Here is a 15,102-nt window from a genome sequence, read left to right on the forward strand (position 1 = left end):
TGGTAACATAACGTTAACGTTATTTAGTTATCATCTGGCATGTTAGGCAAATTAATGTCTTGAGTATTTTTTTTTACAAATATTTCTTCCCAAGCACATGCGGTAACCAGTTGTGATAAAGTGTAGTAATGTTACTAACGTTATTGTTTTTGGAGCAATTGAATGCCCTCAAACAAAAGCTATCAGAGGAATCGTCAAGAAAAGCAAAGGCCAGTTTTAAAGTTTTAGAAAAATAAACCATGTTCAATTTGTTCAATATATTATATTGTTCTTGAATTATTTGAAGAAAAAACGACATACTAAAAACGGCTGCCTAATCTCAGGATCTGACTTGAGTTAGTTTAAAGTGGGGGAGGGTGCATATTTGCATTTGAATGTTGTGTTACATTCTAAAACATTTAACGTGTGACGCATACACACAACTGAGAAAGTATTTGATGTTATCATAAGCACACATGCACATAAACACACACACCCATACATTGGGCTTACAATCTTAACATTAGGCTACTTTGCGAAATTCGATCCGATACATTCTTTTCAGTAGGCCCTAATAAATTTGTAGGGCTGTAATATGCTATTCGAACGCTATGTATTAAATTAAAGTGGGTGTGGTGATGGCGCAGTGGATAAGACACAAGCCTTTAGCCCCGTTCACACCGGCAGCGATTTTGTCGCTAGGCTCTGTACTGTGATGTCGCTTGTGGGCGTTCGTAGTACTGTCGCTCTGATGTTATTGGTAGACTGCACGTCTGGCCATATCTATACAAAAGACCATCACAAGTGATATATAATTTTAATTTGACTGGGAATAAATGACTTTTAAGGCTAAAAAGAAACCATATGCTGTTGGGAGAGTGTTTTTATATCTCCACAGCTGTGTTCAGTGGATTAAATCATTTACTAGATCAACGATCGAGCAATGAACAAATTAAACTCACTCATACTGTCACAAATTATAAAAACGTCATTCGAATTTGACAAATAATCAATTTTCTTGTCCCTAATAGTCAACGTAATGCAGGGGAAATTGTAAAATGAACTGCAGCAGTGCTAAACGTGCATCATAAAATTACAACACTCGAACTATAACGTTAAATGTATGAATTAAACTCACTGAGACTGTCGACAGTTTCTTTTCCATGTATCATTTTATTATCCATGTATGTGGTTACAGTCAAATCATATAAAACAGTGAAATCATCCTCAAACTCTTTCTTTCTGTCTTGCCAGCCCTGCACTCGAGAGACGGTGACGTGAGCTCCACTGTAATTCAGTAATTCAATCGCTTCTTATTTGCATAAAGTTGAAAATTCTCAACTTTTGTCGCTTGTCTCTTGACACGCCCACATTCTGTCGCCAACGGTCACTGTCGCTCGTGTCGCCGGATGTCGCCAGCGTTCCATTGAAATGAATGGGATCTTGTCGCTGCGTGTTGCTGGCGGTGTGAACGGGGCTTTTGGTGTGAGAGGGACCCCGGTTTGAATCCACTGCGACACACCAATGTGTCCCTGAGCAAGACACTTAACCCCTAGTTGAGTATATTTTATTTTGAGTGTATTTACCTATTTGATCACTATTAATTGATATAATTTATTTGAATAAATGAACCTAGCGATTCAAAAATATATTTGTTATATTCACACAATTATATAAGTGTGATAATATGATGTGGAATGAAGCATTATCCTTATAAATGTTGAACTATACGTAATTGTAATTTTGATAATCTGATTCAGATAATCTGAATTAGAATTCAAATATAACAGCGAAACACCATCAATTGAAGTATATAAATCCATTCATTACAATGCAATTACAGTATAGTGGATTTTATTAACTATAGCAACTGCACAAACTACATTTTCTAAACCATAATCCTGAAATGTTAACAATTCCAAGATGGCTGATCTGTTGATATATATCTGGAGCAGTCGAAAGCAGAATCTCTGCAAATGTCTATGCGAGTATGTCAACAGTTTTTGCACAAATAAGAACCATGTGATTTTGAGCTTGAGCCTACAATCCTATTGTCAAGTCAGAATGTTTCAAGTCTTTCCAAACAAATCCCACATACCCAACAGAACAATGATATCTCAATCTCATATATGCCACACTTGCTGGAACACAGCGATACATGCCTAAATGCACACACAATGGCTGCCATTTAGTAACACACACTAAACAGTCCAGTTGTAAAACTAGCAGTAGGAGATGCTAGAAAAAGTATCTGCTTACCTGTAGGATGCGCTGAATGATGGCAGGTGGGGCAATAAAACTGGACATGCTGTTTAAGACTTTCATAGTGAGCTCTTTTAGTGCTGAGGAAAGAAAGAAACAATTGGGATTGACTGAGCCCTTTATATATATATATGCATATATATATATATATATATATATATATACATTATATATATATATATATATACACATATATACATTTATTTTCTTTTTTTATCACTTATAAATATATATATATATATATATATATATATATATATACACATATATACATTTATTTTCTTTTTTTATCACTTATAAATGCACAGTATGCAAATGCATCTACTGTAGGATTAGGAATTTTCTACTTCATTTATGTACTTGGAAATTGTAAACACAATATATCCGACTCAACTTCAAAGCCGGCCACATAAATCTTATTTAATCTATAGACAACTATAGTTTCTATTATTAATTTTTTTTGAAAAAGAACATCCTTGCCATCATTTCAGAAGTAAAGCAAGAAATACTTAAAAATTATTTGGGGCATTGTAGTTAGAGAGGTTAAGGACCACTGATATAGAGAGCCTTAGTCCCTCCCCTTCCGGTCGACCACCATGGGACCTAATTTCGGAAAAATATTGAATGGTAGTCAATGGCGAGAGACAACAAATATTTTGATCTCGTTTGAATCATGCCCTGAATTACATATATGATGTTTGTCAATTTAAAAGATACATTTTAAAGTAAAGAAAGTCGCAGTTTGATGTAAAACCGTTGAGGTATAAGACTGTGAAAATACGTAATTACAAAGACTACAAACCCCAGAGGCGCACATTTTCTCTCAATGAATGAAGCTAACTTTACTGAGGCTATTCTCTGTCATTGTTTCTATAGTCTTACGTTATAATCGTAACGTTACGCCATCATACCTGAGTGTTTTGTACCAGACTGCACACACACGAGCAGCGGATCTCACTCGTTGTTTCGCTTCCCGGGAGATGTAGTTCATAGAGTGATTTTCACATAAAACTAAACGTTACTCTTCTGTTTTATGACAAACTGCGACATTTTTCGACTACCATTCATATTTTTTCCGAAATAAGGTCCCATGAGCCGGAAGCGGAGGGGCGGGACTTAGGCTCTTTATACTGTAAGATAAACTAAAAAACTAGTGCTTATGTGTTTGTGTCTCACCGTCTGAAGTGTGTTTGGCATCGGCACCTTTGAGTAGTTTCTGTGGTGACATCATCGCCTCAAGGAGAGGAAACCACAGAGCCTGAGTGAGATTGATGTACACACAACAAGTGAGAGAGAGAGACATGTAAAACCGTGAATCCTGTTCATTAAAAACACAACTTGTTGGGACTGCACACACACCTCTCTCTGCTGCTGGTTGAGACCGTGCGAGCTCCTCTGACACAAAGTAATGATGTCATGCAGAGCTTCATCCACTATTTGTAACAGGCTCTGCACTTCATTGCTTGTCTCCTCCTCCTCATTGTCGGGCTTCTCTGCCTCTGAGCCTTTTAGTGCAAGTGTGTGCAGTTTGCCCTTCAGGGTCTGAGAAGCAGAGATCAACAAATCAATAGCACATTTCCACCTGCCCTTTCTGTCTCACCGGGGACATTTAAGACACTGTTCTCTGAAACAACATCTAAATTTCTAAACTTTATGAGTAAATCCATTTCACAGACTTCCAGATTTTTTGCAAAATCTAAATCAGTGCTTAAAAAAAAAAGGATGCAGATTCTGCCATGGCTAGCATTACATTAGTACAGTAACAATATTCCAAATATTTTCAGTTAAACTGAAAGCTGATATCATACTTTTTACCTGTTGTTTTGCCATTTTTATGGACGAAATCCAGTCATATCAATAGGAATATGCATAATCTGGAATTTTGTGTGAGTGCAAAGTTTTCCCAGGATTCCCAGCAAGCAGATTTCGCAGGATTCACCACATAGCTGCTTGGTTTTATAAGTGATTTTTGTGTGAGCTATGATTCATTCATCATTAGACTATTGACAATAGACAATGGACCTTTTAATGCTTGTGAAATTTTACAAAAATGTACAAATGTGACCACACCTTTACACTATGAATCCAACAGAAGATGACAACTTTCATTTACATTTACTAAAGACAGTTTACTTCTATACCTCGCCAAGACGGGCATTTTGAACAAGAAGAGCATTTGATTGTTTCATCTCGTGAACACATTCCCACGAATCTAGAGAAAACTCATTGCAGAGTGTGCATGCACATAAAAATTCATTCAAATGCAGTTGGCGAAGTAGTGGTAATTTAGACATTAGTTCATACATTCATAAACATTAGTCTATACATTAGTCCATACATTATGGTGATTTCCAATGAATACTGGTGACTACATGATGGTGATGTCTGTTACAAAGTATCTTACTGTAATTCAAGTAAATCAAGTAGCAGGAGTAAAATTCTGCAATACAACAGAATTAAAGTCCCTGTAAAGGCAATTCTACAAAAAAAAAAAAAAAAATACTAAACACATTATAAATGTTACAAATGTATTGCTAAGTCATATTACAAAGACTGAACTGTGAAGTACTGAAATACAGAGTTAGGCCGTTAAACAGTTTTTCCCATTGCTATTTTACGGATCTTTGGGCGGGGCTAAAACAGGGCTCGATGACGCACTGGAGCCCCGGGCTCGTGGACACGCCCCTACTTGATGACGCACTGAGGCTGATCTCTCCCCTAAGAATAGAGCACATTCGCATTCGCCACTCAATCGCGAGTAACTGTCAGTACTATTAGTTACTACAGCCTACTGTCTGCTAGCTAGCTATGCCTTCGACATGGAAGTGCAGAGGCTACTACCTGGATGCGATCACGTGCAAAACAGATAGGTGGCTTTTAGTGATGCACCGATGTGAAAATTTGTGGCCGATACCGATAACCGATATTAACATTGCTGTTATGGCCGATACCGATATTTACCGATGTTGATATCCCTGTATAGAAAACACATAGCGAGGATTAGGGCTGCACGATATTGGTAAAAAATGACATTGTGATATTTTATTTTTCTGCGATATATATTGTGATATAAAAACAATTTCACCAGATTACTTGAATTGCTCTATTTGGAAAGAATGAATCATTCTAGAATGACTGGGGTAGTTTTGTCTTGGAGTAAATCCGCATAGAAACTAATATTAATTGAATGTTAACAAAATTTGTTAACATTCCATTAATCTATTAACCTTACACTTTACAATAAGGTTCCATTTATTAAAGTGTACATTTAATGTAGGCTACACTTTAATAAATGGAACCTTATTGTAAAGTGTTTCCGATTTATGTCTCTTGAGCTCAGTATTAGACAGATCAGTTGTTTTAACCATTCATTAAAGTGAATCGGTTCAAAGGAGTCATTAGTTCGCGAATCGGACGTGTCATTAACGGAACCCAAGGCACACGTTGTGTGATTATCCAGGCAGTTTAGAACATCGCACGAGATTTGTCTCGACCTATTTTTACAGTCTATGGTCTCGACAGTCGACACAGAAAACATTTCATCAACCGATAGATTTTTTTGGTTTATTGAAAGTGTGGTTTTACAATTCACAACCAGTAGTTCAGAAGAAAAAAAACTTCGGTCTTCCGACCTTTTACCATCGTGTATTCTCAAAGATATTCAGTCAACTCAATTCATAAACATGCGCGAGGGAGGGAGGGAGGGAGGGAGAGAGAGAGCACAAGACATTTTGAAGATGGCGAGCGTGACCGGTGCTTTCACTCTCTCTTGTTCCCTCAGTTAAACAAGCGCAGCAGTCACTCATCTACATCACTTACCGGTCAAATATGGCTTTGGCGGGACAAAAATACGCATTAGGAAGGCTGGCAGAAAACAGCTCACCAGTTCCAGTCTTCGTGCGCTTGATGTTTAAACGCACTTGCGCTTTTAATACGCGTGCAAAAACAAACATCCCCGCCCCCACACTCACATCTACACGCACGTCAAATACACAGGGATGATCATCGGCCTGTTCACATCGGCCCTATTTTGACATCGGAACGATACCGATGTGTAAAAAACTGACCAAATCGGCCGATGTTATATTATACCACTAGTGTCTTTATTTAAATTTCCTAAAAACGATCACAGCAAGAAGAGGTGGATTCATTTTGTGTAGAGCCAACCTTGATGAAGAGCTGAGGATCACTGCCAAAATCCGCCTCTGTAGTGATAATTTTACACGGGATCATTTTATAAACTTTCCTCAGAGACAACTGGGATTCACTGATAATTTGCTGTTGCTGGTGAACGGGGCCGAAACAATCTCAGCACGATATCTCTCCCGCCACAGCATTCATCCTCCTGTCGCCAGCTTTCCCGATAGTGGGCGTGGTTTCAGCGCAGCCAGCGGACACGCCCCCAGCATTTGATAGCAGAGAAAACTGCTCATTTTTTGATAGCTTATTTTATGTACTTGCCAGCTTTTTTTATCATTCAAATTTGGCTGGGTGGCTATAATAACACATTTTTCAGTGGTGTGACAAACTCAGACCACATACTTAATTCTGACTTTACAGGGACTTTAAGCATAGTCTTGGTCTTCATTAAACATTTGTAAACATCCTGTCCTTAATGTTTAAGATCCAGTAATAAGATCTGCTGACTGCACCACTCTCTTTAGTACTTTATACTTCGGGGCAGTGCAGTTCCCACACTATGCTCTGATATGCCTAGTCAGGATACTTATAATAGTGCACTTACAGATGCTGACCAGGATATGATGGCATGCCAAACAACTAATTTGTGGAGAAAATCCGCTGACATGCTTTTTCTTCTTTTTACCTCAAGTGCTGGTGTGACAAGGCTAACTTGACACTCTTGACTCAAGTTTCCATCGATGCAAAAGTGTATGGTCACCACTCTGAAGTAGTGGTGGATGAAGTACACAAATCAAGTACTTGAGTAAAAGTACAGATACTCAATTCAAAATTTTACTCCAGTTATAATTCTAAGTACACCTTTTTCATTTCACTCGAGTAAAAGTCCAAAAAAAAAAAAAAAACAGCTCCTAAATCTGTGAAAAGTTAGGGGTAGTCAAGACAAGTCACTAATTCTAAGTCACAAGACTCACTAATACCAAATCAAAAAATCCTAAAATGGCTGTTGCTGGCAATCAATTCAATTCAATTCAATTCAAATTGCTTTATTGGCATGACTGTACATATTACAATATTGCCAAATATTGCAATCCATCTCGACAATCCTCCCAAAGACACTGGACACTAGGCGATAGTCTTGGGCTTTTCTTCATAATATAGATATTTAGATTTACAGATTTTTATCTGCGATGACATAACATAAAGTTATGTTATCACAATAAGAGAGAGAGAAGCGGCATAAGCAGTGGTTAGATCATTTAGTCTCATTACTTCTAAAGAAGATGCTTGTGTTTTGAGCATCTGCGACTTTGCTTCATTTGCTCATGCTTCATTTGCGTCGGTTTGCACGTTGGCTTGCTGAAGAGATTCTCAGCTGCTCATCTGTGGCGAAGCGTGTCACAGTAACGCTGTTATATCTGTAACTTCATATAGCCTATAACGTTCACACATTTTTTTTTTTTTTTTTTTACATTTTGGGAGGAGTAAAATCTACATTTGAGGTTTCAACAATCAGATGCAATTTCAGTAGGAATGCAAGGTTCTTCCCATTGTTTACATGTAAAAGAATTGAATCTGTTCATCTTATAAAGAAATCATATCTCTTCACAAGACTTGGATTAAGCTCAACTCATATAGATTTGTTGGTAACACTTTACAATAAGGTTCGTTAGTTAACATTAGTTAACTACATTAGTTAATATGAACTAATAATGAATAGCACATATACAGCATTTGTTAATCTTTGTTAATGTTATTTTCAACATTTACTAATACTTGATTAAAAACTTGTTAACATTAGTTAATGCACCGTGAACTACAGTAACATGAACAAACAATGAACAGCTGTATTTTCATGAACTAACATTAACAAAGATGAACAAATGCAGTAACAAATGTATTGCTCATGGTTAGTGCATGTTAGTAAATACATTAACTAATGTTAACTAATGAACCTTATTGTAAAGTGTTCCCGATTTGTTTTACGATGCCTTTACCATAACCTTTTTTGGATCTTTTAAGTTTTGGTGACCTGGATATTAAATAGAGGTCTCATTAAAAATTATATTCTGTTTTGAACATTAAGTAAAGTCGTTAAAGGGGTTGGAATGACATGAGGGTGAGTAAATGACGACAGGTCTCATATGTAAAAGACCTGTTTAATGTAACGGTAATCCTGATAAAAATGTGGTGCATTTGTCAGAAGCAGAGTCCCTGAGCATCCGCTGACTGCCCGGGTCTCACAGTGTTATAGCAAATGTCAAAGTAAAAATAATTAACATAGATTTATAATAATATTATTGTATAATTATAATCATCATCCATATACTAAAAAATATATATTTATTGCAGAAAATTGCTGTTCTTAATCATGTACTGTAAATAATACATTTTGGATTCAAACTGGAAAATGTTACTGAAAGACAATGAGTTTGCAGCTTTGCAGGCAAAATAATTAATGCTATTTGCATTCAGTTAACAATTCAAATGCATTTTTTTGTTATTGTATTTCAGTCATAATGGAGAAAATTCCATTCAAAGCAGCCAATAAGCATTTTAAGCTAACATGGATCCACTTGCCCAGTTTTGGGGTTTGCTGCAGGCTTGTGTGGTGTGTGATTAACTCAAACCTGTAGTAGCACTTCGAAAGCTCCCTGTACATCTCCCTTCCTCTCCAGCAGGAAGGCTGTGGCCTCATGCAGCTTGTGTTTCTCTGTGATCTGTGATTAGACAAGACAGAGATAAGACAGTCAATTGTGTTGCAGTCAAATTGTCAAGATTATCAAGACAAATAATCCAGTCCAAGCCACCCACAGGACACACAGACTCAGATTGAGAAAGTGTGTTTAGGTGAGACGTTTTGTTACTGAAAAAAAAAAAAAAACATTTTCAAAATGAAACATTCAAAAACATTTTGGAACTAAAGGGAATTATGCAGAAGGCAGAGAAACACAAAAACAGGAATCCATAAATACAGTTCAATCCATGACTGCAAAAAAACAGTGCAGGTATGAGTGTGCACAGAGAAAAACGACAATACAGACTGACAGAAACATAGTAGGAAGCAGATGGCTCTAGATATGGAGACATATATGTGTATGTGTAGTGTCTGGACGGAATCACAATGACTTAATCAATTTTGATCTTCAGAAAGCTTTTACACTCTGAACTCGTGAATGTAAATCAGGACTCTCTGCAATCTAAATTACCGGCAGTGTGCCAACATTTCTTGGATTAGATTGTTTTCTGAGACCATTTACAACTCTGCAATCCTCTCCAAAGACCAGCATACAGTTTTCTCTACTCACTTGGGGCTGCATCAAAGGGATTCCAAGCCCTTTGGGGTAGGGGTATCTATGATTTTTTTTTTTTTGTAGTATTAAATGAATTATAGGTGCTTGTAATTATGCATTAAGATGTACAGAATCTCTGTACCCCTATATCTGTTTCGCGTAGTTTTTGATGCCTTCAGGATCCTCTTGGTCTCACCAAGCCAGATATATATATATATATATATATATATATATATATATACACACACACACACACACACACATATATATATACAGTATATACACCTAAAGGATTATTAGGAACACCATTCTAATACTGTGTTTGACCCCCTTTTGCCTTCGTAACTGCCTTAATTCTAAGTTGCATTGATTCAAAAAGGTGCTGAAAGCAGAAATGTTGGTCCATATTGATAGGATAGCATCTTGCAGTTGATGGAGATTGTGGGATGCACATCCAGGGCACAAAGCTCTCATTCCACCACATCCCAAAGATGCTCTATTGGGTTGAGATCTGGTGACTGTGGAGGGCATTTTAGTACAGTGAACTCACTGTCATGTTCAAGAAACCAATTTGAAATGATTCAAGCTTTTTGACATGGTGCATTATCCGGCTGGAAGTAGCCTTCAGGGGATGGGTGGCCATAAAGGAATGGACATGGTCAGAAACAATGCTCAGTTACGCCATGGCATTTAAACGATGCTCAATTGGCACTAAGGGGCCTAAAGTGTGCCAATAAAACATCCCCCACACAATTGCACCACCAACACCAGCCTGCACAGTGGTAACAAGGCATGATGGATCCATGTTCTCATTCTGTTTACAGCAAATTCTGACTCAGGCAACATTTTTCCAGTCTTCAACCATCCAATTTTGGTGAGCTCTTGCAAATTGTAGCCTCTTTTTCCTATTTGTAGTGGAGCTTAGTGGGACCCAGTGGGGTCTTCTGCTGTTGTAGCCCATCTGCCACAAGGTTGTGCGTGTTGTAGCTTCACAAATGCTCTCGGTTGTACTGAGTGGTTATTCCAGTCAAAGTTGTTCTTCTATCAGCTTGAATCAGTCGGCCCATTCTCCTCTGACCTCTAGCATCAACAAGGTATTTTCGCCCACAGGACTGCCACATACTGGATGTTTTTCCCTTTTCACACCATTCTTTGTAAACCCTAGAAATGGTTGTGCATGAATTTCCCAGTAACTCAGCAGATTGTGAAATACTCAGACTGGCCCGTCTGGCACCAACAACCACACTCAAATTTGCTTAACCCTTATGTGCTGTTGTGGCTTTTTTCAGCCACTAAGGGGTATTTTTTAGTCTTAATTTGGCCGTAACTTTTTCTTTGTTTCAGCAAATGGAATGATTTTTGGTGACAAATCTTATTTTGACACATATTTTGGAAAAATGCTTTGAAATTTTTCAAAAACTCAACAGTACACTCTGGGCAAATTCACTACCCTTTCGTTATGTTCGTGGCTGAAAAAAGCCACTACTTTAAACTGCTGTAAAAATGTATCAGATAAATATTTTTTTCAATTTTTTTTGCATAAATCTATTAACCGACCTCAGTCCTGATCAAAACTACTAAATGTTTAAAAAAATTTCAGGATTTTAACTCTTTAATTGCCAAATTCATAAATGATGTCACTGATTTGGGAAAAAAAACACAGAAAATGACTTATTTTCAATATAAAATATGATTGTGGACTGGATTTTTTTTCACCTTTTATCACAGTCTTGGACATGTCAAAGATTAGAAACAACATTGGTTTTGATGCATTGTTAGTTTTTGTGTAGCATCAGATTTTAACTTTTTCTCCCTCATTTACTGTTCGTGGCTGTTTTTGCCCCATTGACTTCCATTATAACCACATTTTTTGATTGCAAAGCCATGACACCATAAAATCATGCATTTTTGATTGTTGATGGTTTTCTCTGTTGGGAAGAGGTAAAATTTGTAATTTTTACTGTTGATAACCAGGTGGAACCATTTAACCCTTTAGACAGGCCTGTGCAAAAAAAAGCTTAGTTTCTGGCTTTTACATGCAGTTATATGGAGTATAATAGCATATTACAGTGTGTATATGTGTGTGCGTGAGTGTGTGAGAGAGTGTGAGAACTCACCTTGATGCGTCTGAGAAAATAAAAATATATACTTCAGCTCTCAAAACTACATGGAGTAAACAAAAACAAAGTAAGTGTATTTATGCATCTGCTGCCTTTTGATGGTGAGAAATGCAGACTAAACAAAAACAAAGCAAGTGGATATAAACGCTTGTCATTTGATGGTGAGAAGAGCAGCAAGCAACATGAGAGAGGGCTTGACTTGTAGTGAAGTTTTAGAGATGATTATGCAGTCTGACCCCTCCAGCGAGCTGCAGGAGGTATTGTCTTCTCACTCTGACCGCAGACTCAGGACAGTCAGATCCTGGTGTGGATGTGGCACCCTCATCATCATCTCAAGCTTCCACTGAAGGCGAGGAGGATTCAGATGATCCTGGATCTGGATGGACTGGGAGAATCTTGAGAGGGACATGGTGGCTCTGAAATCGCATGACCACTGCGATCATCCCACAGGCAACGTGTGGACTCCCCTCTGGATCTGTAGAAGCTGGCCAAAATCAGTAGCCCCATGTTGGCACAGAGATCTGTGGAGTCCACCCCAGTCCAGTTTCTCATTGTGCGGTGCCCATGGAGGTTGGTCATGCTGACAATGAGGTCAGTCGTCTCCTCCGTAAAAAACAGATTGAACACAGAATCCATGTTCTGAACCATTGCGATAGCATTGCGTGTCGGCCCTCGACTCACGCCTCTTGCAGGCTGAAGAAAGGGAATTGTCTCCGCATTGGTGGAAAACGAATCGGTTACCTAACGTAACCTCGGTTCTCTCTAGATGAGGGAACGAGTATTGCGTAAGCTAGCTTACGCTACGGGGAAAGATTCATCTTTGCTGAGAAGTTGAAGCCAAAAAATTATTCCATAATTTTGTAATCATTGTCAACGCAGTCTCTTCTGAGGCAGACCATGAGCGGGCTAGCTAGCGGCTCATTGGTTCGCTCAGAGAGAATGCACGAACCTATGGGAGAGCGGCGCTGAGTCCGCGGCCAATGAGCGGACGGCGCTCGCTTACTGCGTCACAGCCCGCCAAAAGGGGCGTGGCTACAGTGTATAAAGGTCGCTCTCCCAGCTCGTTCGTTGATTCTGTAGCATGAAGCGAAACGCTAATGGCGCAAGCACGGCCGGGAACGCAATACTCGTTCCCTCATCTAGAGAGAACCGAGGTTACGTTAGGTAACCGATTCGTTCTCTTACGAGAGGTTCTCTCGTATTGCGTAAGCTAGCTTACGCTACGGGAACACCTGGTCAACGCCGTGCGCGCTAAGTAACCACTAAGCATCCCAGGGGAACACCGGGGGAATCTATAAGTGGATGAAGATAATACGGCGGCCAGCATAGCGGCCGTTACTATCTAGTGCAAAAACGCCCAAGGCGGCCGGCGAAGGCGGGCCGTGATGTGAGGGCTAATGCATAAGCACATAGGGGAACACAAGGGGTGAGCCGGTGTGATGGAACTCCCGATAGTGCGGCTTCTATAGGAGGGCTGTGAGTACTAGACCGCCAGAATCTTAGCCTGTAAGGCTGGAACTTCCAAGTTGTAAAATCTGACAAAGGTGGAGGGGGAGGCCCATCCCGCAGCCACACAAATGTCGTGAATGGAAATCCCGCAGGACCATGCCCACGATGAGGCCATGCCTCTGGTGGAATGAGCCCTGATGCCCAGAGGGCAAGGCAGGTCTTTAGCGGCATAAGCAGAGGCAATCGCGTCTACTATCCACCTGGATAGGGTCTGTTTCGAGGCGGCTAGTCCCTTGGTGCGGCCACCGAACGACACAAACAGCTGCTCCGAGCGTCTGAACGCGGCAACGCGTGTAGTGTACACTCTGATAGCCCGAACCGGGCAGAGGCGGTCAGCGTCACGTTCGCTATCGGATGCAGGCAGCGCCGATAGAGAGATGACTTGCGCCCTGAAAGGGGTACCAATCGCTTTTGGAACATAACCGTGTCTAGGCTTTAGAATGACTATGGAGTCACTCGGTCCAAACTCTAGGCACGCGGCGCTTGAAGACAGCGCGTGAATGTCCCCCACACGTTTTACTGAGGCGAGAGCCGTCAGAAGAACGGTTTTTAACGAGAGGTATTTTAGCTCCACGGACTCAAGTGGTTCAAACGGTGGGGCTTTCAGAGCTTCTAGAACTATAGAAAGATCCCAGACCGGCACCGTAGGGGGGCGAGGGGGGTTCATCCTTCTGGCTCCCCTGAGGAAGCGGATGATTAGCTCGTCTTTGCCCAGAGACTGGGCGCGCCGGGGTTCAGCGAACGCCGCGACGGCTGCCACGTAAACCTTAAGAGTGGATGGGGACCTGCCCTTATCCAGCATCTCCTGAAGGAACACAAGCAAAGACGAAACCTCGCACGTCCGTGGGTCCAAATTCTTGTCGGTGCACCATTTGGAGAACACAGACCATTTTGCAGCATAGAGCTTTCTGGTAGAATCCGCTCTGGCGTGTTTGATCGTGTTCAAAACCCCTTCTGGCAGTTCGACGCGTAGTCGTTGGTCACCCATGCATGAAGCGCCCAGCGCTGTGGATGGGGATGCCAGATCGAGCCGCGGGCTTGCGTGAGGAGATCTGCTCTGATTGGAATGGGCCACGGGGCTGTCTGTGACAGCCGCGTTAGCTCCGGGAACCAAATCTGATTCTCCCAGCGCGGGGCTATAAGGAATACCGAGTGGCGTGAGTCCCTGATTCTCTGAATGACCTGCGGTAGCAGAGAAATCGGGGGAAAAGCATAGAGCGGGCGGCGGGGCCAATCCTGGGCTAGCGCGTCCTCGCTCTTTGAAAAGAATATTGGGCAGTGAGCGTTCTCTTCTGACGCGAAAAGATCTATCTCCGCTCTGCCGAATAGGCGCCACAGTGTTTGGACTGTTTGAGTGTGCAGGGACCATTCTCCGGGGGAGACCAGGTTCCTGGACAGCCTGTCTGGACCGTCGTTCAGATGGCCCGGCACGTGCGTCGCTCTGAGCGATAGCAGGTGACTCTGGGACCACAATAGGATGCGGCGTGTCAGATGAAAGAGATTCTTGGATCTGACGCCGCCCTGACGGTTGATGTATGATACCACGGCCATATTGTCGGAGCGAATCAGGACGTGGTGACCGTTTATGCGCGGGAGGAAGCACAGCAGCGCGTTCTCGACCGCGATCATTTCCAGACAGTTTATGTGTAGGGAACTCTCGTGGCTCGACCACTGGCCGGCGGCCGGTGAGCCCTCGCAAACCGCTCCCCAACCCGAGTTGGATGCGTCTGTCGAGATGACTTTCCGGCGAGAGAATGTTCCCATGGTAACGCCCCTCTGAAACCACTCGCTTGCTGCCC

At 40.9% G+C, this 15,102-nt stretch overlaps 1 protein-coding gene across 2 annotated transcripts in view; it reads right to left on the reverse strand.

The window, feature by feature from the left end:
* Nucleotides 1–15,102, reverse strand: part of vps8 (VPS8 subunit of CORVET complex) — a 227,900-nt gene that overhangs the window by 60,566 nt on the left and 152,232 nt on the right. For both annotated transcript variants that reach the window (XM_039657435.2, XM_089132237.1), the window contains exons 36-39: nt 9,012–9,101; nt 3,601–3,783; nt 3,418–3,499; nt 2,239–2,321 (exon numbers count right to left, since the gene is read on the reverse strand). In XM_039657435.2, the coding sequence (XP_039513369.2) occupies nt 2,239–2,321; nt 3,418–3,499; nt 3,601–3,783; nt 9,012–9,101 (438 nt within the window). The remainder of the gene's footprint in view (nt 1–2,238; nt 2,322–3,417; nt 3,500–3,600; nt 3,784–9,011; nt 9,102–15,102) is intronic.

This window comes from Pimephales promelas, chromosome 6, assembly GCF_988280905.1.
Source record: "Pimephales promelas chromosome 6, fPimPro1.hap1.1, whole genome shotgun sequence".
NCBI classification, from domain to species: domain Eukaryota; kingdom Metazoa; phylum Chordata; class Actinopteri; order Cypriniformes; family Leuciscidae; genus Pimephales; species Pimephales promelas.